This window comes from Loxodonta africana, chromosome 24 (genome assembly GCF_030014295.1).
Source record: "Loxodonta africana isolate mLoxAfr1 chromosome 24, mLoxAfr1.hap2, whole genome shotgun sequence".
Classification (NCBI taxonomy): domain Eukaryota; kingdom Metazoa; phylum Chordata; class Mammalia; order Proboscidea; family Elephantidae; genus Loxodonta; species Loxodonta africana.
In genome coordinates, this window is record NC_087365.1 from 15,387,223 (window position 1) to 15,413,990 (window position 26,768).

The following is a 26,768-nucleotide window of genomic DNA, read 5'->3' on the forward strand; positions in this document are numbered from 1 at the left end:
GAGGATAGAGAGAGAGGGAAGCCGGCAAAATTGTCAAGAAAGGAGAGACTGAAAGGGCTGACTCAAGAGGGGGAGAGCAAGTGGGAGTAGGGAGTGAGATGTATGTAAACTTACATGTGACAGACTGATTGGATTTGTAAACGTTCACTTGAAGCTTAATAAAAGTTAATAAAAAAAAAAGAAAGACTACAATTGTTGGCCTGACAGAGACTGAAGAAACCCTGAGAGTATTGCCCCCAGACACCGTTTCAGCTCAGTAATGAGGTCACTTCTGAGGTTCACCCTCCAGCCAAAGATTGAACAGGCCCATGGAACAAAACAAGACTAAAGGGGCTCACCTGCCCTAGGGCAGGGACTGGAATGTAGGAGGGAACAGGAAAGCTGGTAATAGGGAAGCCAGAGTTCAGAAGAGAGGGTGTGGTCAAGTCATGGAGTTGTTAACCAATGTCATAGAGCAGTGCATGTACTGTTTTATGAAAAACTAGCTTGTTCTGTAAACCTCCACCTAAAGTACAATAAAATAAATAAACAACAACAACAAAAAAAAAGCCAAGGAAGGGGCCATACAGATCATTTATTCCAGCTGTTTCAACGGAGTTTTTTTGTTTGTATTTTTGATGCTCAAGGCTCTCCATCCCGTCTTTAATCCAGGCAACACTGCTTTTAGTTGTTTCATATATTTGAACTTCCATAAAATGTTTTCTTTGGAAAAGAAAGGTTCCTCTTTAAAATAAAGGTATGTGTGGGAGTGAGGTTTTGCATGCTTCTGATCTAGACTAAACTCATCTTGCAGATAAAGAACCTGAGGCCCGAAGCTTTCAGATTTTATTTTGTGGGCTATACATTTCTTTATTCTGTCAGCCAAAGCCGCAAGTTAAACGTGTCTGGTAACTGAATGGAGGATAATCGGGAGTTCCAATTCCAGTCGTGCAGCTTTCTAGCTGCATGTTCTCAGGCAAGGTGCTAAGTGTCTCTGAGTCTCAGCATCCTCATCAGAAAAAAAAGATTAATTATAATATCCTTAGAATTGTTTTTGCTTTCTTAGAATTTAGAATTTACCTGGGAAGATGATCTTGATTACCCAAGTCTTTTTTAAAAAGAGCAATTTCGAACCATTGCGTTTATTTTTTCGAATGGATTTTTTATCATCTAAATATTTGAAGTCCTCCCTCTCTCAACCCAACCCTGTCCTCCAAAGAAATACTAAAAAATAAAATAGACATCTTTATTATTAGAGGGGACATGGTAAAATACATTTTTAAATGAATGATGGTATATTATTTTTTAACTAAACTCTATGCATTTTTCCTTAGGTCTTAAAGAAAGTGCAGAAGAAATGGTGAAGAACAAATTAGAAGGAAAGGATAAACTGACCCCTTGGGAACAATTTTTAGAGAAGAAGAAAGAGAAAAAAAAACTGAAAAAGAAACAAAAGGTATCAATGATAATTAAAACCCAAATATTTATTAAACACCAACCTTGTATAGAAGGTGTCAAAAACTTTGCCTCCATTACCTCATACTGTAACCCACTTGCTGGAGTAGGCCTTGTTACCATCACAGTCTTAAGAAAGAGAAAGTGAGAGCCCAATAGGTGGTATTTTCTGCAAGGCCACATAATGGTGTGCAAAGCCTGGTAGAGCCCAGAGCCACTTTAATCACTGTGCTCAAATATTTTACATTCACATGCTGCTTAGATAAAATACATAGTTGATATCTAGATGTAAATAGTATGATGCTGTTCTTTGTTTTTGCAGAAGAGAGGTGCATACAAACTTTTTTTACTTGAAGATACATATAGAAGTTTTCAACGTGATTGAAGTTATGCTATACATTTGTATTTCTCAGCCTTTTTATTTCCCACTTTTCATTATTAGATGAATATCTTCCTATCTTATTTTTACTTTCCGCTTAGCCTCAGTAAGTTATAAAACGTCATAATGTTGGATTATTAAATACAATTTTATGTGGCTAGTTGCTGTGTTACCCAATTTAAACTATTTTTATTCTTAGCAAGCTTTATATAGCCAGTTTATGTGAACTGAAAAAAATTATGGCTGTTGGTATAAAAATTTATAATTAAATCCCTTTTTTCCCAGAGGAATATTTCCTCTGTTCTAATATCATATCTGTGGAAAATCTGATTTGATTCCCATTATTCAGGGGATAACATCTTTTCTAGAGCTGGAGTTCCCAGTAATAGCAGAGACAACCTATGGTTTTTATCACTAAAAATACTTATGTTGTCACTGAAATGCAGCATTCTGATAGTAGAGTCATTGCCTTAAGATGGCATCACTGATAATCACAGAATTTTAGAACTGAGAGATCTTAAATGATTAGTTCTAGTCCAACCCTATTGTTTTATAGTTGTAGAAAATTAAATGACTCGTCTGAGATTATACTGCTTGTTAGTGACCAAGCCAGGACCAGAATCCACAATCCCTGTCCAGTGTTCTTTCTGCTGTACCGTGTTGTTTCCCTCTATACTCTGTAACGTGTAATGCTTTTGGTATAGCCGTGTCTTTTAGCGATTGTAAAGGTAGAGGGCTACAAAACTGGATGATGCAATGGAATCATTTTTGTACTTCTATTATTGTCCGTTTTTCTGGAAATGAATAGTAAAGTGGGGAAACGAAATAAAATATGCTACCTGTTCTTCCCTAGAATTTTTTTCAAACTAAGTAGACAGTACAATCTTAAGTGTAATAATTTCACAAGTGATTTTAAGCCATCGATTTATCTGAAGACTTTCAGGTGGGTCTTTATGGGGTCAACAAAAGTGTAGTCACTTCTGAGACCTTTATGAGTCAGAATCGACTCGACGGCACTGGGTTTGGTTTTTTTTTTTGGTTTTAACAGATATTTTGCTGGTTTACATTTTCTAGGAGCTTTGATTATCTAATGCTTTTACTCTTTCCCTTCATTGGGAGAAAGACTGGACTAGTTTTATCAGCATTCAGAATACATTTGTTGAGTGCCCAGCATGTTCTAGACTCAGTGTTCTGTACTAGATGACTCCAGCAGTTCCCTTCTGAATTCCATGGGTCCTCTCTAAATAAGAGGCGTTTCAAGAATTTTGTTCAAATTAAGTACTTTTTTGTCCTTTTTTTCCTTCTCAGTGACTTCCATTTTAGTATTGAGAAATCATTAGTGAAGAAATAAACCCCCTGCCATCGAGTCGATTCCAACTCATTTAGCGACCCACTGAAGAAATGGATAGGTGTTTATGTATTATGGTTTGTTAGTATTTTGATATAGCTATTTTTTTTTTTTTTTTTTATAGTTTGTAAGGAACCCTGATGGTATAGTGGTTAAGAACTCACACTGCTAACCAAAACGTAGGCAGTTTGAATCCACCAGCTGCTCCTTGGAAACCCTACAAGACAGTTCAACTCTGTCCTGTAGGGTCATTATGAGTCGGAATCAACTCGATGGCAACAGGTTTCGTTTTAGGTTTTTTTTTTTTTTTTTTTTGGTTATAGTTTATAAAAGGAGCCTTGGTGGTGCAGGGATTAAGCACTGAGCTGCTAACGGAAACGTCAGCAGTTTGAACCCACCAGCTACTCCAAAGAAAAAAGATGTGACACTCTGCTTCTGTAAAAATTTACAGCCTTGGAAGCCCCATGGGGCTGCTCTACTCTGTCCCGTAGGGTTACTATGAGTCGGAATCGACTTGACAGCAGTGGGTTTGATTTTGGTTTTATAGTTTATAAAGCACTTAAAGAAATAAGTCAAATGTATAAGTATCACATAATATTCTTGGTTATGCTACTTTTAATCCTTTATAATACTTTTGTGAAAAAATCCTGACAAGCACTTGTTCTTAAAGGAATATTAATGTCAAAAGGAATATTGTTTAGGACTTGGTTGGTCTTGAGCATGCAGGATGCTATTTGGCAATATCTGTTCTAAACTGTTTTGTTTTAATAATTTTGAGATGTTTTAGATTACTGGGGATAAGTCTCAGTTTAGTCGGATCTTAGTTCACATGTGTTCTATTAATTTTATAGGATTGATTTTTTAATTTGAATATACTGACTTAGTAGACAGTGTGTTCATATTTGATTAGGGACATTTAACCAGTAAATTTGCTTTAAAATAACCTAACAGGTTTTGAGAGTGGGTTGTGTTGAAACTGGATCATGGAAACAAAGGTGTATTATACTGTCCTTAGTACTTTCATATATGTTTAAAATTTTTCAAATTAAAAACTGTTTTAACTAACCAGCAAATAAATTGTTTTAAATAATAATTTAAAAGATAACCCACGATACATTACTTCAGGCTATTGGTAGTCATGCCAGTTTCTCTATTTTGTGTGAGATAAGGCTACCTCTTTTTCCTGATCACACATCTAAAAGTAATCCCCTCCTCTGAATGTTTGTTTTACTTTATATCTCTTCAGGGACTTCCTGTCTTGAATTATTACTTATGTACATGTCTGTGTGTCTTATTTCCTTTAAAAGATTATTAAATTTTTGAGGGCAGAAACCATGAATCTGATAACTTTCATTTCTTCCAAAAGCCCTATATGATTTCATGTATTTATTGTTTCATAAATATTTGTTGAAGAAACAAAACAGTGGCTTAGATGGTAGTTATTTTATAAACCATTGAAAAACTGATTTAAGTTTAGATTGAACTGCTTGATTTAAATATACATGATTTATTTTTTACATGTATATATTATAATCCTTAAAATAATGAAACTGTATATTTTTCGTATTCAACTTCAAGGCCCTTGCTAAAGAGACCAGTGAAGATGAATTGCCCTCTGATGTGGATTTGAATGACCCATACTTTGCTGAAGAAGTTAAAAAAATGGGTAAGCCAGCCCATATTTATAGTTTCCAGTTGAACTGTGAGATAAAGTTGACATAAGTAGAAGCAATGTGTCTTAGTCATCTAGTGCTGCTGTAACAGAAATACCACAAGTGAATGGCTTTAACAAAGAGAAGTTTATTTCCTCACAGTAAAGTAAGCTAAAAGTCCAAATTCAGGTCATCAGCTTCAGGGGAAGGCTTTCTCTCTCTGTAGGCCTTCTCATCAACCTTGCCCTGGACTGGGAGCGTCTCCGCTCAGGGATCCCGGGTCCAAAGGACAAACTGTCCTCCCAGCACTGCTTTCTTGGTGGTATGAGGTCCCCCACTCTCTGCTTCCTTCCCTTTTATCTCTTGTAAGATAAAAGGTAGTACAGGCCACACCCCAGGGAAACTCCCTTTACATTGGAATCAGGAATGTGCCCTTAGTAAGGATATTACAATCTTCTTTAATATAAAATTAAAATCACAGACTCGAGGACAACCATGCAATACTGGGAATCATGGCCCAGCCTAATTGGTACACATGTTTGGGGGGGACGTAATTCAGTCTATGACACAATATAAGCTAGTCCTTTTTTAAAAATACCTACAATTTGTATCGCTCCCTTATTGGCTTATAAGCAGGTCTGTCCTGTGGGGGATAAGCATTGATCAGATTGGGAAGAGTCAGCATGCCCCTGTACATACAGGAGTGATTTCTTTGTAGGAGGCTCTTGGTAACATGGTGAATTTAACAGTTTACTGGGGCTCCTTCCTGGGAAATCTCCTTATAGGTAACCAGATTGACTCTATAAGACAATGAGAGGAAATAATCATCTTGTGTGCTTTCACTGATTTATTTTTTATAAAACATCCACTCTAGGACTCTCTTTGCAAAGGCTGTGAAGAATTCAAAGTGTGAAATGAATTCGTTTACATGTTTGTGTAGATGTGTGTATATATTTAATTTTTTTTTTACATGGTATTTTAGTATAAAACTTTTTTCTGCCCAAATACACAAAAGCATTTATGTGTGATTTTATCCCTTTTTCATTTTCCCTGCTTCATTATAGCTAAAAGCCAGCTTTTCTCTTACTTTCCATTTTCCTTGAATCTCTAAACTCTCTGGTATCCAGTTTCTTATATCCATGGAGTCTTGCTTCCATTTGCTTATGCACCATTTATTCCTATTCTTTTCTCAGTGCTTTCATTCTTACCTGTTTGGTATGTGTAAATGTGAGTGGTAAGACCCAAGCCATACTTGGACAAGTCCATGCAGAGACCACTGTAAACATTTTCTATTTGTTTTCATCTTCATACCACACACATGAACCCTGAAAGACTTGCTCCTGGAGCAACTTTACACTGGCATTGTGCAGAGAAGGGTTTTGCAAAGTTTCTCTGCTTCTTGTCTCCTGTGACTACTAGGCCAGAATAGTTCTCAACAGGAAAGTCAAAATTGCTCAAAATTATTTCCTGGTTGTTGTAGGCTTTAAGCACTGACATTTTATTGATGAAAAAGAAATCAAAATGAATAGTCTATTGTAGGATGTGAGATTCTTGAGCATTGGAAGGGGAAATGGAAACTTAGCGTACTCTGCTTTTTATCATACCTGAGTGGTCATTTCTACAAGATGATGGATTTTAATTTTAGCTTTATCCTCTGATTTCAGGAAATCAAGTTTATAGTGGAGAAACACAAAACATTAGAGTTTCCTTGTTCTCATTCCAAAGTGTTCCATTTGGCATGTGAAATCTGGTCAGATTGCAGAACTCAGGGTAGAATTAGAAGAATAACATAAATGGTTTGATGGTTTAGGGTAGCCTGTCTCTTGGAATATGCACATTTACGTTGTGGATAAACTTCGTGCAAAGTTAGTATCAGAAGTTCTAAGGGAAGACAGATAGGTCAAAGTAGCTTGCTTTCAATATACATTGGATTTCAGAATACTTCTAGGAGTAAGTGTTTATATTTGGGCTTAAGCTATTTTTCAAAGAGGAATAAGAAAAGTCAGAAAAGCCTGAGAATTTTGTGCATTAAAAAATTAGGACCAAAAGAAATGGTGTCTTACCAGTTTGTTTATTCATTCTATCGATAAATATTTTAAGTACGTACCAGGTGCTGGGCATTCTGCTAGGCTAGAGATACAGTAGTATTAAAACAAGCAAGTTGCATCCTATAGAAATTTATGTCCATTTAGGAAAGACGGATGCTAAACAGGTAAACAAATAAGAATTTTAGCAGAATATGGTACAGGCTTTGAAGGAAAGAAATAGGGCAATATAGAATGTATAACTGGGAGGAAGAAGGGGATAAGGAAGTTTATTTTAACAGGATAGGCAAAGAAGGCTTCTCTGAGGTGAGACACGTAGAATGAGGAATCAGGCATAAAGAGCTGGGAAAAGAGAATTGCAAATGAAGGAGAAGTGGGTAGAAAGGCAATGAGCTGAGAAAGAACTTGTTAAAAAAACCAAAAGACACCAATGTGGCTGTAGCATGGTCAGAGAGAGAGTTTGATATGAGGTAAGGCTGGAGACACAGCTAGGAACAGGCCATGCATGGCCTTGTCATGGCAGCAGACTTGGATTTCACTCTACAGGTAGTGGGAGCCACTGAAGAATCTTTAAGCAAGGATGTGACTTGATCTATTTTAACAGATCACTGGGGTTCCTGCGAGGAGAAAAGATTAAAGAAACCCATTTGTTAGAGCAGGGAGATGAGGCTTTTGTAGAGGTCTAGACAAGAGATGATGGTAGTTTAGACAGCATGCCAGTAATGGAATTGAAAGGAGAAAAGTGAATAGGATTCTAGGTATTTTGGAGATAGGCTTACTGATGTATTTGAATAAGGAAGAATTTTAACATAAGTCCTAGGATTTTGATTTGAGTCTGTGGGTGAATATTCTTCCATTTACTAAGTTGGGGAGGAATGCCGGAACAATAGTTTTGATACTAGCCACCCTTCTCACCTCACTCTCTACTTCCCTGCAGACATTCAGTCTGCAAACAGTTACTGAGTATCAGAATGACCCAGCCCTTTCATCTACTTTTAGCATTTCTTAGAAGATACTTAAATTAATGAGAATGATACAATTCCTTCCTATCTTTTACATTTTAATCTGACCTCCTAGGTGTAATTGGGGCTTTTAAAAAATGTGTTAGGGAAATATTATCAATATACTCAGATAGATTTAATAAGAAGTTTTCGCTCAATTTAGAATTTTTATCCCCCAGGAAAAGTTAAATTAGTACTTAACAGAATCCAGAAACTATACTGAAAAATAAGTGTTGAATGTTAACATTTTGCACTCATGAACCAGGAGGACAGTTTAGAGGATAGATGGAAGGGTACCTGTAAGAGATCAAAGGGAACTTATATTTGCCCTCCAAATATAAGTTCTGTAGTAGGTACTATTGAGAGTTGGGCTTTGGTTGAAATGTACCAGTTTTTGTTTTGTTTTTTTATATAGATATACCTTAAAAAAAAAAACCAGTGTTACCTATATGGTAATATCAATTTATCACCACACTATATTGCCTTTACTGTTAATTCATCAAGACAGATTTTGGATTTTAGTACCTTGGAAGATAGTGGAAGATAGTCATTAATATAAGGCTATACATCTTGCTTTCCCCTTTGCCTTCTTATCTTTCATTTGGCCATTTCACAGCTTGTTAGCTATTACAGGTCCACCTGAGTTCAGCTATCAATTATAATGAATGGTTTGTGGCAAGAGTAGGAATGAGTCATTAGTTGAGTTTGGGGGTTACATGTTGTAAAATTCTAGTAGTAGTATTAGCGTCAGAACCTGTGTAACTTCAGGGGGGATAATGAGAATTAACATCAGCACAAAGCTGATTCCCATGAGGTGGAGGTCAGACATACCTCCACACTCTAACCTTTTTACCAGCTTTGACACTAGCTCTCCTTCTCACAGAACTCTGCTTCTCTGCTGCGTTCGATAATCTGTTGTCGCGGTCACACAGGACTCACAAATCACGCTTAGGTGGTTTATTAAGAAAGTAACAGGGTACTACTTGGGATCAGGATCAACAGGCCACAGCTCAGGATCAGGATCAGGAATCATGCAGACAAAATCTCTCTTCTTCATTGCAGGACAGCTCTCTCAGTTCCTCTTGGCTGTGCAGCCCTACTCCTAGCCCCTGAGGAGAAGCCGCCTCTCCGCTCCCTGAGGACAGGCTTCCTCTTGGACCCCTCAGGACAGGCTGCCACCTGTCACCATCAACTCTGCCACAGGACCCATTCCAGGCCTCTTTCCCCAGCTGTGCCACTGGGCCACTTCCAGGCCTGTCACTATCTTCAGTGTTAAAGCTCTTAACCTATGTTACAGCTCTTTTAGGAGGTTCTTTGCCTCCTTTCTCTCTCTGCTTCTCTCTCCTTTCTTTCTGCTTCCTACTGCTTCTCTTCTTGCTGTTTTCTGTCTCTGAAACCTCTGTGGGTTTGGTTGCTTCTATACACAAACTCCTGGTCAGTCTCAAGGCATGGCCCTCCCACCGGGGCCACAACTGACCAGTCCCCTGGCCAATTCCTTCTCAGTAGACCATAGACATTTCATTTGCATAGTAGGCTACAAACACTTCATTTGCATAGCCTATGATCACTTCATTTACGTAGTATATTGACCAGTTCCTACAAGGTGCATATCAGTCACGGGGCAGGCTGCAGCCCAGGATCAGACAAAAAGTATCAAACCAAGTTCTTTATAGCTTACCCTGGAAATGTAACAAATTCCCTGGGGTAGAAAACTAAGACAAAGGTATCCTTCAGGGCTTACGGGGAAAATCTCAAACTGTTTTTCCAAAGAACCAGGGTAAAAGGCCACATAAAGGAACTCATTTCACCATGTACGTGTATTAAGATCTATGTGTCCTGTATCCCCATTAACTTACATTATTGAGTATTTAATACATAGAATAAATTTGGAAAATTCCTGTTTTTCCCAAGAAGCTAAGGAATGTTCTCTAGTTTCCAAAAATATGTAGACTATAATGCAGTAGACTCTCCAGTATTTGGAAGTTAAACAGCTAAACAGGACAGAGACAGTATAAACCAGATAGACTTGGATACATTTATAACACCTTTGCTCTAGACAACCCCATAGAGCTCAATGTACACAGCCTTCAAAATGTGGTAGAATTGAGCTCACTGAATGACCTGGCGTTTGGCTCAGGTTAGGAGGCCATGTGAGTGCTAGAGATCTTTTATAATTTTCTCCCATTTTTTCCCCCCTGCAGTTTACCAACTGCAAACTTGTTATAATTTTTCTGTTTTTTCCTAAACAGCAAACTTCCTATAAATGAGAGTTTTGAAAATCATATGTGTTTCTAGGATGAGTTAGAAAGTTGTATTTTCTTTTAGAAATGAAGAATTATTGGATAAATTTATTACTGTCTGATTGCATTAACTCTCCTTAGTAAGTTTTTGTTTTTAAGAAATAGGACCAAAGTAGTATATCACTTAAAAACATACCCTATTAAAATGTATCCTTTGTCTTGTCAGTTTTGGAAATTTGATAAACCGTCATGAAGATCCAGTTACTATGATACACATATTTGATTCATTCACCCAGTATACTGAGTGCTTACAATGTATTGCTTTTATAGTGTTTTATAGTTTACAAATGCTTTCCTCTAACCCATAGTTAGACCACTTTATAGATGAGTAATCCAGAGCTCAGGCAACGGGTGAGATGCCCAAGGGCCAGTTGGTAGATGGTAGAACCTGAATCCTACTTGGCTTCCCTTTACTTTTTATAACTCTACAAGTACCTTGTAAAGGCTGAAGCAGTAACAAGGACTCAGATATGTAAGAGCTGGACATGAGGAACTACTGGATTTCCAAGCAAAGCCAGAATGCCCACACCCGTAGGAAGATTACTTAATAGACTGCACTGGATTGTGGACAAGTAATCTCAGAAACAGGAAAGTGCTGCCAAAAAGAGTGAACTACTTACCACGTTTGTGGGAGCCCTGGTGGTGCAGTGGTTAAGCAATCAGCTGCTAAACAAAAGATCGGTGGCTGATTCCTCAGCTGCTCTTTGGAAGCCTTATGGTGCAGTTCTGTTCTGTCCTATAGCTTCGCTGTGAGTTGAGATTGACTCAGTGTGACAACGGGCTTGGGTTTTTTGTGTGTTTTTGTTTTACTCTCTCTGTCAGGTCAGTACTGAGGCTACATCTGTCCTCCAGTGAACTCTCTTAGCTTCCGTCTCACCTGGAGTGCTCAACTAAACCATCTGGAGGAGTTGGACCAGGGGGCAGTTCTCTGACAATACAAGTAATGGGAAATGACGTTTCCTTTACCAGTATTCCCTTTGCAGATCAAGTTTTTGCAAGACATCTTTTTCTATAAATGTACAGGTATTTGCTTAAAGAAATAGTAGCTTCAGTAGAGTTGTTTGGATTTATTTTATTTAACTATACAACTCTAACATCTGATTTGGAGTCTCTGTTAATATTTGACATGTGAGAATCAATCAGGATATACGTTTTGAAGCACTCCCAGCAGTGCCAAAGGATTCGCTGAAAAATAGTAGCATTTTAGAGCAGGTATTTTCTTTTCCCTAGCACTGAGAGTCTGAAAACTTAGCAAAGAGAGAAATAATTTTTTTGAGATAAATTTACATGTCCCCTCTTAATATGATCTCATTAACAGCACAGAAAAGATCTCTACGCATTGTTTATCTTTTGACTGAACAGCTCAGTCTAGCACATAGTAAATTCCTTGTGAACAAAGAAATTTTCATCACACTAAAATTGGATATCATTTTTAGCTCTGACCGTCTTAGAGATTGTTCTTTCTCTTTCTTGTTGCAGTCTTCCTTTTAAGTTTATTTTTATGACTTTTCACCAAAACCAAAAACCAAACCCGTTGCCATCAAGTCAATTCCGACTCATAGCAACCCTATAGGACAGGATAGAACTGCCCCATAGAGTTTCCAAGGAGCGCCTGGCGGATTTGAACTGCCGACCTTTAGGGTAGCAGCCGTATCACCTAACCACTATGCCACCAGGGTTATTATAAAACCCGGAAGTGTTTATCGTGGGCTCTTTGAAATTGTTTCCCACAGCTATATGTGAAGATCTTTGTGTCCTGTGTGTATTAATCACATACAGCCTGATTTTTCTGCCTGCCACAGAAGGCTCTTCTGTACGTTTCACTTGTCCATTCATTTCAAAAGAAGGAAGCTCTTGCCTTGAGAGCACAGGAGCAGAGGTAAAGGGGGTGGGTCAGACCTGAGAGAGTGGAACATTGATGATACTTGCATATTGTATTTATGTATGCAAATACATAGATAAATGCATACACATATATTAAAGGAGAGAAAAGTTTATAATTTTAAGGGAGATACATTCCCTAAAAAACATTTGAAATGTGACAAGATACTTAGGGAGAAGAGCTGCATACAATAAGTAATTCCTCTTGGGAGGGCAAAACAAATGCCTTGGTAGCACTGAGGGGTGAGTCTAGCAGTGCTTTTATGCTGATATGTTCTCTCGGCCAGGATGTCTATAGGACCAAAAAACAGTCAAACCCACTGCCATCGAGTCGATTCCAACTCATAGCAACCCTGTAGGACAGACTAGAACTGCCCTGTAGAGTTTCCAAGGAGCGCCTGGCAGATTTGAACTCTGACCTTTTGATTAGCAGCTGTAGCATTTAACCACTATGCCACCAGGGTTTCCATCTATAGGACAAAACCAAAAAACCCACTGCTGTCGAGTCGATTCCGACTCATAGCGACCCTATAGGACAGAGTAGAACTGCCCCATAGAGTTTCCAAGGAGCGCCTGGTGGACTTGAACTGCCGACCTTTTGGTTAGCAGCCGTAGCACTTAACCACTACAGCACCAGGGTTTCCAATCTATAGGACAGGTCTGCGTAATTACAGCAGGGACACGGGGCAGCTTCTGGAGCCTCTCTTGACCTTAGGCTTTGTTTTTCCTTTTATCCCCCATTAACTGCACTTATTCAACCACAGTTACATGTTCTTTGAAATTTGCTTTGTTATTTGACAACCAAATACATTTTAAATTGAAAGGGCTTGCTAAATTGTGCATGGTGGAAATTGTTGAGATGGCATGTGTTTTGTTACGTATATCTTTTAGCACAATTAAAAAATTCACAGGGCTGTGAGAGGGAGGTTAACATTTGATAGAGAAGAAATGTAATGTGGTTGTTAATAGTAGAAGGCTCGAGCCAGAGTGCTTTGGTTTGAATTTATTTCACTTACTAAGACACTAGCCCTGGTGGCACAGTGTTTAAGCACTCGGATGCTTACCAAAAAGTCAGCAATTAGAACCCACCAGCTGCTCCATGGGAGGAAGATGTGGCAGTCTGCTTCTGCAAAGATTACAGCTTTGAAACCCTTTAGGCGTAATTCTACCCTATCCTGTAGGGTCACCTTGAGTCAGAAGGCAACTTTTTTCCACTTACTGAATCTGAAGTAAACTCAGCTTCTTCATCCACAAAATGAGGATTAAAAAAATTATAGAATCTACCTTAAAGCATTGTTGTGAGGGTTAAATTAGTTGATATGTGTTAAGTGAATAGAACAGTACTGCTTGGCACATAATAAGTGCTGTGTAATTGTTTATCATTATTCCTTTAGAGATCATTGGCTTCTCTGCAATGGAACGACAGGCACAGCTCATGCAAAGAAGACAACGCAGCAGTACAGAGAGGGTTGACATTGTATAATAACCTAGAGTCATAGAACGTGGCTTTGTAGATTCTGAACTTTTTCTCTTTAGGCTGATCTTTCATACTTTAGCACCCTGGCACCAACTCCTTTTGAAGCCCTCCTATTCCAACAGGCAGGAAAAAAAGAAAAAAAGGAAGAAAAAATATGATGTCAGCCCTTTTACCAAGGGATCAGGACATCTTTTATATGTACAGTCTTACTATAATAATGATAGCAAGCATTTATATAGCACCGCATATCAAAACCTGTTGCCGTCGAGTCAGTTCTGACTCATGGCAACCCTGGTCACTGAGTATGATGATAGCGTCATGTGTCAGGCATTGATTAAGCATGCCACACATAAGGGTTGAATGAAGATTCATTTAGTCCTCACAAAAACCCTATGAAGTAGATGGTATTACTATAGTCCCCATTTTACAGATAAGGGCACAGAAACAAACTGCCACAGCTAGAATGGGGTAGAGCTAGGGTTTAAACCCAGGCCAGCTGCTCCAGAATCAAGTTCTCTTAACCAGTGCACATTATTTCCTCCCCTTCCAGATGAGAGCATCACATCTAACATCTTGCATCTCCAGAAGCCCCTGAGTCATTGCGAGTCCATATTGATAACTGCATTAATACTTTTTTACAGCAAACTATCCACATCCGCTTTCTTCTTAAAGGAGCTATTGTTTTGTTGATAATTAAATAATTGATTTATTTGCAGTGCTGAAGAAAGGATTTCTAAAAGTTCTTGGAAATGTATCGTGTTGTTCTTTGGGCAAAAAAGATCTCAAGTAGGCAGTTGGAGTCTGAAGTTGAAAGGAGTTAGGGCTAGAAATAAAGTCAACAACAAAGAGAAGATGCTTAAAGCCATGGGGTTGGAAGAAAGAACCTTGAAAGTTAGCATAGATAGAGCAGAGGTCTGAGGACTGAGCCCTGAGGCCCTACAATATTTCGAGATCACGGAAATAAGGGGGAACCAGCAAAGAAGCCCAAGCCAATGGCCAAGGAGGAGGAAGGATTAATTGGATGTAGTGGCCACCCTCGTCTGAAAATCCCATATCCCAAATAAGAACCAATATTGCAGTGGTTGGTTAAGAGCTCAGGCTGCTAACCAAAAGGTTAGCAGTTTGAATCTACCAGCTGCTCCTTGGAAACCCTCCGGGGCAATCTTACTCTGTCCTATAGGGTTGCTGTGAGTTAGAATCCTCTCAGTGGCAGTGGGTGTGGTTTGGGGTTTTTTTTTTTTTTAGGTATAGCTTCTAGGTCCCTGCAAGGAACATGCCACCAGTTACAAGAGTCACTGCATTTAGGGAAGACTAAAGTTATGGGCACTTAGAGTCCTCAGTTCATGCAGTTTTCCAATCAGAAGCTACTTTACCGTAAACATTTTTGCCTGGTAATAGAGCTAGAAGATTAACCCAAAATCAAATTTGTGCCTGGAGAAGGAGAAAGGGTTTTATTAAATCTTTACTTACAGATCGTGACTGCCATATTGTTATTGCAAAGATGAATTTTTCATTTTTGTATTTTTTTTTTTTAATGTACAGAGTTTTAAGAGCTTGTATATTCAGATCATTTGAGTTTTTCTCTTCTTTGTTATTTCTTCTATTGTTCTTATGCTAAGAAAATATTTTCTGCTATTCCAAGATCAGGTAGTTATTCTCCTGTGTTTTCTCATCGGTTTATTTACTTTTTAATGTTTAATTCTTTATCCCTCTGCATTTAATTTTGCTACACATAATAAGATAAGGTTTTTTTTCATCCATAATGAAATAAATATCCAGCACTAGTTATTGAATAATCCCTTCTTTTTCCACTGATGAATGATACTACCTTTTATTATATACTGAATCATACTGTTTCATTGCTCTTAGTATGGATAGTACGATAATTTTTGGGTTATTTTCACTTTGTAGTATATTTTAGTACACTACTATATCATTAGTACACTGGTACATCAAATCCATCACATTAATCTTTGTCAAGAATTTATTGAATGGAATTTTACTTCAAATTTCATTAAATTTGTATATTACTTTCATCATGGGTAGATGTTGAATTTTATCAAATGATCATTCTAGATCTATTGGAATGGTCTTACGGTTTTTCTTTTTTTAGTCTAAGGTGAGGTAAAGTATACATTACTTTCAGAAGAATTTCCTTCTTTGTGATGTTGATTTTCCCATCCAGAAGCATTGTATTTATTCCATTTATGTCCATAGCTTCCTCTCAGTCATATCTTTTTCTCCCTTAGGTTCTATACATTTATTAAGATTATTTGTAAATATCTTATATTCTTGTTACTAGTATAAACAGATTGTTGCTGATAGTCCTATAATTTTTAACCTTATGTCAATGCATTGTGCCAGGTATAAAGAAAAAATCAATGAAATCTGCAAAAGATGGCACATCTTCAGAGGAAGAAACTGAAATAGAAAGTCAAAAGGTAAGATGTGATCATTGTTACACGCTTAGTGGATAATTGATATGTATGATTTAAATTAAGTTTTTCATTTGAGTTTACAGGGTCCTTAATAAGAAAATAACTGATTTTAACAGTGAATTTTATTAATCAATTAAAAAACACATAAATTTAGGAACTTAATTTTTAAATCACACTTCAGCTCTCCAACTAGTACAAAGTTAAATTGACTTCAGACCTACAGCATGTTCCCTTATGATGAAGACAAATATATCTTCTTATTAAAAACCCTTAATATAACTGAGATAGAAAATACTATTACTCAAACTTCTAAAATAATTTTAATTCAATCTGCATCTGTCGTGTAATACAGACTTCACCTTTATGACTTGTTAAATGCTGATTCCTCTCATTACTGCAAACAACGTAAGTATGTATAGAATTAAAGTCATCCTTTAATGATGAAGTACAAGTGAGCCTTGTACTTCAATGACCACAAAGGTCCACAGTGCAGAGGTTTTTTTTGCTGAGGCAAAAATTGGAGTCTACAATGCCCTAAGGCCAACTGACATTCCCATCAGGTGAGCCTGTCTGGCCACGTAACACCTGCATCTTAATCTTCCCTATTCTCCACTCATCACATATACAAAATGGCTCATAAAGTTATTTTCAAGGCAGCAGAAAAACTTTCCTTGTTCAAACTGGTTCTAAAAAGAAAGCCAACTGTACGTTCCAGTGATGGAAGGGAAAGGAAAATAAAGTACTTTGAAATGGTAATATAGGAAGATTCACAGAGGCCTGCATACTCTTTTTTTCCAGTATACATGGTGGTTTACTTGATATCTTCAGGGTTCTCGTTGAATCCCATGGTCACTGGAAGAAACAGTCATTATGTTAGATTTCAGAAATAAATGTTAGGCTCTTGCCTTGATAGAAACCTGTCAATATTGAGAGAATAAATCCAATAAATAAATAAATTTCTTGTTGTAAAAGTACATGTTTGGAGATTTTGCTGAGTATATCACAAAATACTATACATTTGCAAGATTTAATGTCATTGTTTAGAAAGACTAAAATGAAAGCAAGAAATTTTTATTTGGGTACCCTTGTTCATGCAGCCGACTAACCAGCTACACTCAGTGAAATGTGGTCTGGTTTTTAAATACAAGCTTTCGCTCCTCTCCTGCTCTCAGTGTTGATGTTGCTTCTAAAGACTACCTTATCACTATACGAAGATCTCTGGGTTTCTTTTTGAATTTCGCTAATCCATAATCAGATTACAAATGATAGCTGTTACCCTGGAGCATTAGTGATTGCGCTCTCCTTTCTAAGAGTATTTGTGCCCCATTCTACTTCTGGGGTGAGGGGGAGAGAAATCTGTATTTGAACTTCTTCTCTCCACAGGCTGAAATGGCTTTGCTCATGATGGATGAGGAAGAAGAGGAGGGCAGCAAGAAACACTTTAATTACAACAAGATTGTGGAACACCAGAATCTGAGCAAAAAGAAGAAAAAACAGCTCATAAAAAAGAAGGAATTATTAGAGGATGACTTCGAGGTAACACCAGGGACATACATCATTAGCTTCTTAAGCTGGGATTTAGTCTAAATCAGCGCCTTAGACAAAAATTGAGTGTAGTTAAAGTTACCTTTGGAGATGTCCCAGAAAGGACCCAAGTTAGAGCCAAAACTACCATCTTTTAGTCCGGTATAGCCAATTGGTCCCCCAGGGTGAATCAAATCACTGTGGCTTTGGTTGAGCACCAGGTGAAGCAGTTGGTATGTATTTTGGTAGCCATGTTACACCAAAAATATGTAGCTTTTAATGTGAGAATCACCTTCCATGTAATGCTCACGCTGGGAAAGGTATACAGAATTAAGTCCAAATGAGGAATAGCTGGCTTTCATCACGTCAAGTCACACTCCCTGTAGAATGACCAGTGGTGAGTTTTAATCACTCTGTTTCTTGATTCCATCTCTCACTTCTTTCCCTCTTTTTTGGTGAGTACACACCCCTACTGTCCACAGAGTCCCTATGTATGAGTTTTCAACCCTTTACAAAAAACCTACAAATGCTATCAAGAACTATTTAATGACTTGCAACCACTCGCATGGAAAAACATGGGGGACTTTTTGAATTTGCTCAAAGAACAGAGGAAGTATAGCGATAACTTCTAGGTAGTATGTAGAAGGTCCACATGAGGCTACTCTGCAGCTCCAGTTTACGTGAGTGAGTTCCATTGTTCGGCTCTCCACTGAACTCTTCAGTGAATTGGTTTTCTTATAAAAAGTTAAAAGCAAAGAATGATCCAGCAACAAAAAAATCCCTGGCCCAGACGGCTTCACTGAAGAATTCTACCAAACATTCAGAGCTCACACCAGTACTACTAAAACTATTTCAGAGTATAGAAAAGGAAGGAATACTTCTGAATTCTTTCTATGAAGCCACTGTAACCGTGATACCAAAGCGAGGCAAAGACAACACAAAAAAAGAAAATTACAGACCAATATTTGTCATGAATATAGATGCAAAAATTCTCAACAAAATTCTAGCCAATAGAATTCAGCATAACATCAAAAAATAATACACCACAACCAAGTGGGATTTATATGGTATGCAAGGATGGTTCAACATTAGAAAATCCATCAACATAATTCACCATGTAAATGGAACAAAAGAATCACATGATCATTTCAGTCGATGCAGAAAAGGCGTTTGATAAAATCCAACAAACATTCCTGATAAAAACTTTCAATAAAATGGGAATAGAAGAGAAATTCCTCAACATAATAAAGGGCATCTATACAAAACCAAGAGCCAACATCATTCTCAATGGAGAGGCTGAAAGCATTGCCCCAAGAATGAGAACAAGACAAGGATGCCTTTATCACCATTCCTATTTAACATTGCGCTGAAAGTCCTAGCTAGAGTAATAAAGCAAGAAAAAGAAATAAAGGGCATCCAGATTGGAAAGGAAGAAGTAAAATCCCTATTCACAGGTGATATGATACTACACATAGAGAACCCCAAGATTCCACAAGGAAACTACTAGAACTAACTGAAAGATTCACCAGAGTAACAGAATACAAGATCAACATACAAAAATGATCTGGATTCCTATAAGCCAACAAAAAGAGCTTCAAAAAGGAAATCAGGAAGAAAATACCATTTATAGTAGCCCCTACAAAGATTTTTAAAAACTTAGGAATAAAGCTAACCAGGGATGTAAAAGGCCTAGACAAAGAAAACTGCAAAACACTATTGCAAGAAACCAAAAAAGACCTACATAAATGGAAAAACATACCATGCTCATGAATAGGAAGACAACATTGTGAAAATGTCAGTTCTACCCAAAGCGATTTATAGATATGCTACAATCCCAATCCAGATAGGAACAACATTCTTTAATGGAAAATCTAATCAATTTTATATGGAAAGGAAAGAGGCCCCATATAAGCAAAATATCACTGAAGAAAAAGAACAAAGTAGGGACGTCATACTACTGACCTTAGAACCTACTACACAGCCACAGTAGTCAAAACAGCCTGGTACTGGTACAACAGGCACATAGACCAGTGGAACAAAATTGAGAACGCAGATATAAATCTATCCACCTGTGATCAGCTGATCTTTGACAAAGGACCAAAATCCATTAAATGAGGAAAAGAAAGTCTTTTTAACAAATGGTGCTGGCAGAACTGATGTCCATCTATAAAAACAGTGAAACAGGACCCATACCTCACACCATACACAAAAACTAAAAAATGGATCAAAGACTTAACTGTAAAACCTTAAACAATAAAGGTCACGGAAGAAAAAATATGTACAACACTAGTGACCCTAATACATGGCATGAATACAATACAAACCATAGCAAATAATGCACAAACACCAGAAGATAAACCAGATAACTGGGAGCTCCTAAAAACTACACAATTCGTGCTCATCAAAAGACTTCACAAAAAGAGAACCTACAGGCTGGGAAAAAATTTTGGGTATGACATAGCCGACAAGGGTCTAATCTCTAAAATCTATAGAATATTTTAACAACATCAGTAACGAAGACAACCCAGTTAAGAAATAGGCAAAGGATATGAACAGACACTTCACCAAAGATGACATTCAGGCAGCTAACAGACACTTGAGAAAATGCTCACTATCATTAGCCGTTGTTGTCATGTGCCGTCAAGTCGGTTCCGACTTATAGCAACCCTGTGCACAACAGAACAAAATACTGACCAGTTCTGCACCATCCTCACAATTGTTGCTATGCTTGAGCCCATTGTTGCAGCCAGTATGTCAGTCCATCGCATTGAGGGTCTTTCCCCTTTTCGATGACCCTCTATTTTACCAAGCATGATGTCCTTCTCTAGGGACTGATCCCTCCTGATACGTATGTCCATCCTTGCTTCTAAGGAGCATTCTGGTTGTACGTCTTCCAAGACAGATTTGTTTATTCTTTTGGCAGTCCATGGTATATTTAATATTCTTTGCCAGCACCACAATTCAAAGGCGATAATTCTTTGGTCTTCCTAATTCATCGTCCAACTCACACATGCATATGAGGCTATTGAAAACACTGTGGCTTGGGTCAGGCGCACCTTAGTCCTCAAGGTGACATCTTTGCTTTTTAACTCTTTAAAGAGATCTCTTTTTAACACTTTAAAGAGATCTCTTGCAGCCAATTTGCCCAATGCAATACATCTTTTGATTTCTTGACTGTGGCTTCCATGGCTGTTGATTGTGGATCCATGTAAAATGAAATCCTTGACAACCTTACTTTTCTCTGTTTATCATAATGTTGATTTATTGGTCCGGTTGTGATTTTCATCAGTAAATGCTTCAAGTCCTCTTCACTTTCAGCAAGCAAGGTTGTGTCATCTGCATATCGCAGGTTGTTAATGCATCTTCCTCCTATTGCGATGCCTGTTCTTCATATAGTCCAGCTGCTGTAATTATTTGCTCAGAATACAGATTGAATAAGCATGGTAGAAGGGTACAACCCTGACACAAAGCCTGGCTTTAAACCACACAGTATCCCATTGTTCTATTTGAAGAAGGCGTTAGCCATTAGAGAAATGCAAATCAAAACTCTAGTGAGATGCCATCTCACCCCGACATCGTTGGCAGGAATAAAAAAAAAATAATAAGTGTTGGAGAGGTTGCGGGGAGATTGGAACTCTTGTGCACTGCTGGTGGGAATGTAAAACGGTACAACCACAATGGAAAATGATATGGAGCCTCCTTAAAAAGTTAGAAATAGAAATACCATATGATCCAGCAATTGCACTCCTAGGACTATATCCTAGAGTAACAAGAGCTGCCATACAAATAGACATATGCACTCCCATGTTTATTGCAGCATTATTCACAATAGCAAAAAGATGGAAACAACCTCAGTGCCCATCAACAGATGAATGAATAAACAATTTATGGTACATACACACATTGGAATACTACCCGGTAATAAAGAACAATGAAGGATCCACAAAACATCTCACAACATGGATAAATCTGGGGGACATTATGTGGAGTGTCTTAGGCTAGAGAAGCAAAACCAGTAACACATATAAATACATACTTAGAGGGAGAGATGTATATCAAAGAAATGGCCCCCGAGATTGTAAAGGCTAGAATGTCCCATGTCCGTGAATCAGAATAGAGATTTCTCCTGATTCACGTAGCCACAGGGGCTGACGAACCCAAGATCAACAGGTTGGAGAACAGGGCTCTTGGACACAGACTGCAGATCAACGAATCCCAAGATTGGCAGGTAGGCTGCTAGCTCAAGTTCCAAGAACCAGAGGTCAAACAGGAGGCAGCTGCAGGATCCAGAAAGGGCAAAAGCCAGAATGTCCGTTTATATTCGATGCAGGCTATACGCCCAAGGAAACTCTTTCAACTGATTGGCTACTCACAACAGTACCTATTGTGGGGGTGATCGCATATAAACAGAATCATGGCCCAGCCAATTTGACACATAATCACACTGAGTGAAGTAAATCAATCACTAAAGGACAAATATTGTATAAGACTACTATTACAAAACCCCAAGAAAAGGTTTACGTACAGACAAAAACAATCTTTGATGGTTAGGAGGGAGGGAGGGAGGAAGTGAGGAGGGGAAATCACTAACTAAATAGTAGACAAGTGTTAACTTTGGTGAAAGGAAAGACAGCACACAATATAGGGGAAGTCAGTACAACTTTGCCAAAGGAAAGCCGTGGAAGCTTCCTAAACACATCCAAACACCTTGAGGAGGAAACTGGAGCTGAGGGCTGGAGACCATGCTCTCGGGGGACATCTCAGTCAGTTGGCATAACATAGTTGGTAAAGAAAATGTCCTACATCCTGCTTTGGTGAGTAGCATCTGAGATCTTAAAAGCTTGCAAACAGTCTCCTAAAATACATCTATTGGTCTCATCATGTTTGGAGCAAAGAAGAATGAAGAAAATCAAAGACACAAGGAAAATATTAGTTGTAATGACTAGTGGACCACTTCAACTACAGCCTCCACCAGCCTAAGCCCAGAAGAAGTAGATGGCTACTGGGTACCGCCACTGAGAGCACTGACAGGGATCACAATAGAGGGTCTGGGACAGAGTGGGAGAAAAATATAGAACAAAATTAAAATTCACCAAAAAAAGACCAAACTTACTGGTCTAACAGAACTGGAGGAACCCCCAAGACTGTGGCCCCCGGATGCCCTACTAACTCAGAACTGAAGCCTTTCCTGAAGTCTACCTTTCAACCAAAGATTAAACAGGCCTATAAAATAAACAATGACATATGAGGAATGTGCTTCTTAGTTCAATCAAGTATACGAGACCAAATGGACAACACCTGCCCAAATAAAGACAAAAAGACAGGTAGGGACAGGGAAACTGGACAAATAGACACGGAGAACCCAGGGTGGAAAGCGAAAGAGGGAGAGTGCTAACACATTGCAAGGATTGCAACCAGTGTCACAAAACAATATGTGTATAAATTTTTTAATGAGAAACTAATTTGTGCTGTGAACTTTCACCTAAAGATTTGTAATCAAATCTTCTGTTACAGATAACCTTTGCACATTAATAGTTGTACATGAAAACGTTCTTCTCATCTGTTCTTAGTATAACTAGGAAAAGCTATTGACCCATTTCCAGATGGACTCATGTTTCCCGTGGTAGTGCTAGGTGGCAATAAACTGTTCTCCCTTTCTTGCTGTTCACATCTGTGCTTGGTAACACTTGAAAGCCTGGCTGAAGTTAAGGTATGCTCGTAAATTTGGGACTACCCGTGTTTTTGTAGAAACATAGAAGATAAATTGGGGCCTTTTATCTGACCAGACCTTCGTCTTTCTCATAAACCAAAACCAAAACAAAACTCATTGCTGTTGAGTCAACCCCAACTCATAGTGACTTTACAGGACAGAATAAAACTGCCCCATAGGCTTTCCAAGGGGCGGCTGGTGGACTTTTTGATCAGCAGCCAAACGCTCAGCCACTGCACCACCAGGGCTCTACAGGTCTTTCCCATAGTGGTCTTTAAATTCTTTAATTTATGAATCACGTCAGTAGCTACTCATTTTTGGTACCAGGGTTATAATTTAAAATGCACTCAGAAAGCAGAGTCTGACACTGCTTTATGCTTTGTGTAAAACTTCCGCAGGGAGTGTCATAGGTAGTTTATGCCAGTCAGAAACAGATTTCACGTTGTAAGCGTGGGGAAGCCCTGCCTCAAAAACTCTTCTACAGTTGATTAAGTGGCCAGTGTCACCCACTGCAGTTCCTGTTCAAGTAGATTGTCATTACCTAAGAACAGTGTGCTTTGTTTGTTACAGACCAGGGGTGGGCCTTAAAACTCCATTAAAAATCTGTAGCAAAACAGTTTTCCACGAATGAATGTATTTTATGTAATAAAAAATTCCCTGATTTTCTAAATTTCTGCCTATTTCTGGACCTTTGGTTTACTAATTCTTTCTTTTGGTTTGCAGGTAAATGTTAAGGATGTACGGTTTCAGGCAATGTATACTTCCCACTTATTTAATTTGGATCCCTCAGATCCTAATTTCAAGAAAACAAAAGCTATGGAAAAAATCCTTGAGGAGAAAGCCCGACAAAGAGAACAAAAAGAACAAGAATTTTCTCAGGCAATAAAGAAAAAAGAGAGTGAGATTGAAAAGGAATCACAGAAGAAGTCTATTGATCCTTCCTTGTCAATGTTGATTAAATCTATAAAAACCAAAACAGAGCAGTTTCAAGCAAGAAAAAAACAAAGAGTCAAATAACTGGATATTGTTTCATTTTGGACTGAGAATCATTTTCCTAGTGTATACAGAAATGGTTGAAGGCATAGCTTTGGGGAACAAAGCTACCTTTCAATAATATGAATGAAATCTTAGTCTGACCATTTTAAGATTTCTCACCATCAATAATCGTTGGACCTAATTGTGGGTGATTAGTGGATTTATACTGTACTTTTCCACAGATTAATTCTGCTTAACGCGAGTTATCTGAAATACAGAATTTATAAAATTTTTATGTTTTATAAAATTTGGGTCATACTAGTAGAAAGTTATTCTAAGTTAGTGTTTTTAAGGACTCTTTACAATTCTATGTAAAAAATATAGCAATGCCCAGTCTTGAGTCTGTGTAAGAGTTAGGGACAGTTTGGAAATATGTATATGCAGTACATTAATTTCTCTGAAAGGAAGACACACATTTAGATATCTATTAAAATAATTTATTTTTCTAGCATAAAGAATGGATACCAAGATCTTTCCGTTTTAGTTTGGTCATGTTGATTATAGTTTGTTTATGAAATTAATTTGTAAATAAAAGTACAAAATATTTTTATTACTTTGTATAGAACTGATTTGTTTTTATGTACCTCAAATAAACTGCTCTCTGGAAAAGTATCTGAAAAAATGACTTTAACTCTTTAAGATGACAACTCCAAGAAGCGGACATTCTAAGCTTGCATTGCCCATAATTACATTGGAAACGTTCAGAGCTCTCCAGTGGTTTTTCTATTTGTCATAACAGAAAGTTCTTCTGTCCGCCTTGCAGATTTTTGGAATGCTTGGAAGGGCGGATATGCTGCTATAGAGTTTAAGGCAATCTGAATTCTTTTTAAAATTAAATTAAAACACGACTTCAAGGCCCTGACATTCTTGGGTCTCATCTGGTCTAGATTTTATAAACTATTAATGGGCCACTTAGAAGAATTAGGTGTGCTTTATAAGTAAATGAAAATAAAACCAAAATGGTCATTTAAAGCACAGGGTAAGTAGGGTAACTTCTCAAAGGCAGTAGGAGTTTCGCCAGGTTTGTGTTTCATAGTTAACTTGACATTTTTGGTATTAAAAATTCAAGCCTGCCAATGTAGCATATTTTTTAAAGAGTAAAACGATGCAAATTCAGAGTGATATCAAAATAATAAGAGCATAAAACAATCTCAAAGGAGAAGGAAAAAAAGCACATTTAAATTGTTCATGATAGTAGGAAACATGCAGATTAAACTGGGAAGTGTGTATCATAAAGCACTGACATTGGTAGGTTATTCAGCTGAATAAGGAGTGCTCCTGGTGATTCCTCTGTGCCTTCAACTTCCCAGTTATTAACTACTCATCACTGAAAGGTTGTGAATCTTAATGTGTTTGTGGATATAGTCTATAAGCAATTCTATAATGGTTCATAATACAGATTTCTCCTGCTATCTGAAAATAATGTTCTGTAAAACCTTTTGTAAGCCGAAATGGCATAAAGTGAAGAAGTCATTACCGTTAATTTGCACGGGAAAAGTTTTTGGACATTCCCAGACCCAAAAAATAGTGTACCAAGCCATACCAAATAACCCACAAAACCTAAAATAACACTAACACATAGTAAAAGTGGGAATGATACGATAAATACACAGCCTATATGAAGTAGAAATAATGTATGTACTGTGTGGTTTCTTTTGCCAGAATCAGGTAGACAGCACACTGGAAGGGTGAGAGGTGATGGTAGTGATGATGGTAGCCCCAAAGCCTGGCTGGCAATGGCACATGGGACTGGGTTGAAGGTCAGGGGTTCGAATCCCATAGAAGAGGGAGATTTATATTAACTGAGTGCCCATGGATGAGTCCTACAGTTAAAGAAATGCAAAGGGAACATCAAAGTGTTCATACGTCACCAGGCATTTGTTTGGATATGGCTGGGTCCTTCAACAAGGGCAGAGGAGCTTGGTCAAGCCCCTATGTAAATCGGAAAGCGAACACTTTGACTTGACGCTTCATTGAGCTGCTCACTTGTTCCAGAGGAGTGTGAACAGGTGTGCCTCTCCAAAAGAAAAGAACGCCTTCGAGTCATTTCTGACACATAGCAACCCTATATTTTCGCTTTTCGGCTTATTTAGTAAAAGTGAAAATCCTCTTTGGATTTTTTTTTCTTTAGCAAAAACGGTGAAAAGTGAACTTTTGAAAAGCAGGGGAATACCTGTATTTCATTCAATGCAAGGAAGATGCTTGTTCCCTTTAAACTGTTTTATTATAGTGTAAAGATTGCTTGCAGTTTGATTTTAAGGTTTCAGTGAAATTGAGCTTTGTATGGCTAGTTGGTTTTTTTTTTTTTTTTTGAGTGCTTTGTTTTCAAGTCACTGCATTTAATTGTAAATCTCATTTTTGGTTGGTTATAACACATATTTTGAGCACTTAAGTTATGCACAGCCGTGGCTCCTTTTTCAAAGAGTTGGTATTTTTTAAGTAGAAAAAAATAATCAGAACAGCATAATCAGGTACTACATTGTATTAAATAAATATTCCAAAGCAAGAACTCTAGGGCTTTTAAATGATTGCAAGTTGTGAAAT

At 37.8% G+C, this 26,768-nt stretch overlaps 1 protein-coding gene across 3 annotated transcripts in view; it reads left to right on the top strand.

Moving 5' to 3' along the window:
• The window catches only part of ESF1 (ESF1 nucleolar pre-rRNA processing protein homolog), a 78,760-nt gene extending 53,914 nt beyond the window's left edge, over positions 1-24,846 (top strand). For 2 of the 3 annotated variants that reach the window (XM_003411416.3, XM_023550005.2), the window contains exons 10-14: positions 1,314-1,435; positions 4,740-4,827; positions 15,882-15,958; positions 17,339-17,491; positions 23,913-24,846. In XM_003411416.3, the coding sequence (XP_003411464.3) occupies positions 1,314-1,435; positions 4,740-4,827; positions 15,882-15,958; positions 17,339-17,491; positions 23,913-24,206 (734 nt within the window). In that variant the 3' untranslated portion in view covers positions 24,207-24,846. Of the gene's footprint in view, positions 1-1,313; positions 1,436-4,739; positions 4,828-8,921; positions 11,187-15,881; positions 15,959-17,338; positions 17,492-23,912 lie in introns of those variants that run through there. The other variant, XM_023550006.2, reaches the window with a different exon arrangement.
• Positions 24,847-26,768: the final 1,922 nt, after the last annotated feature.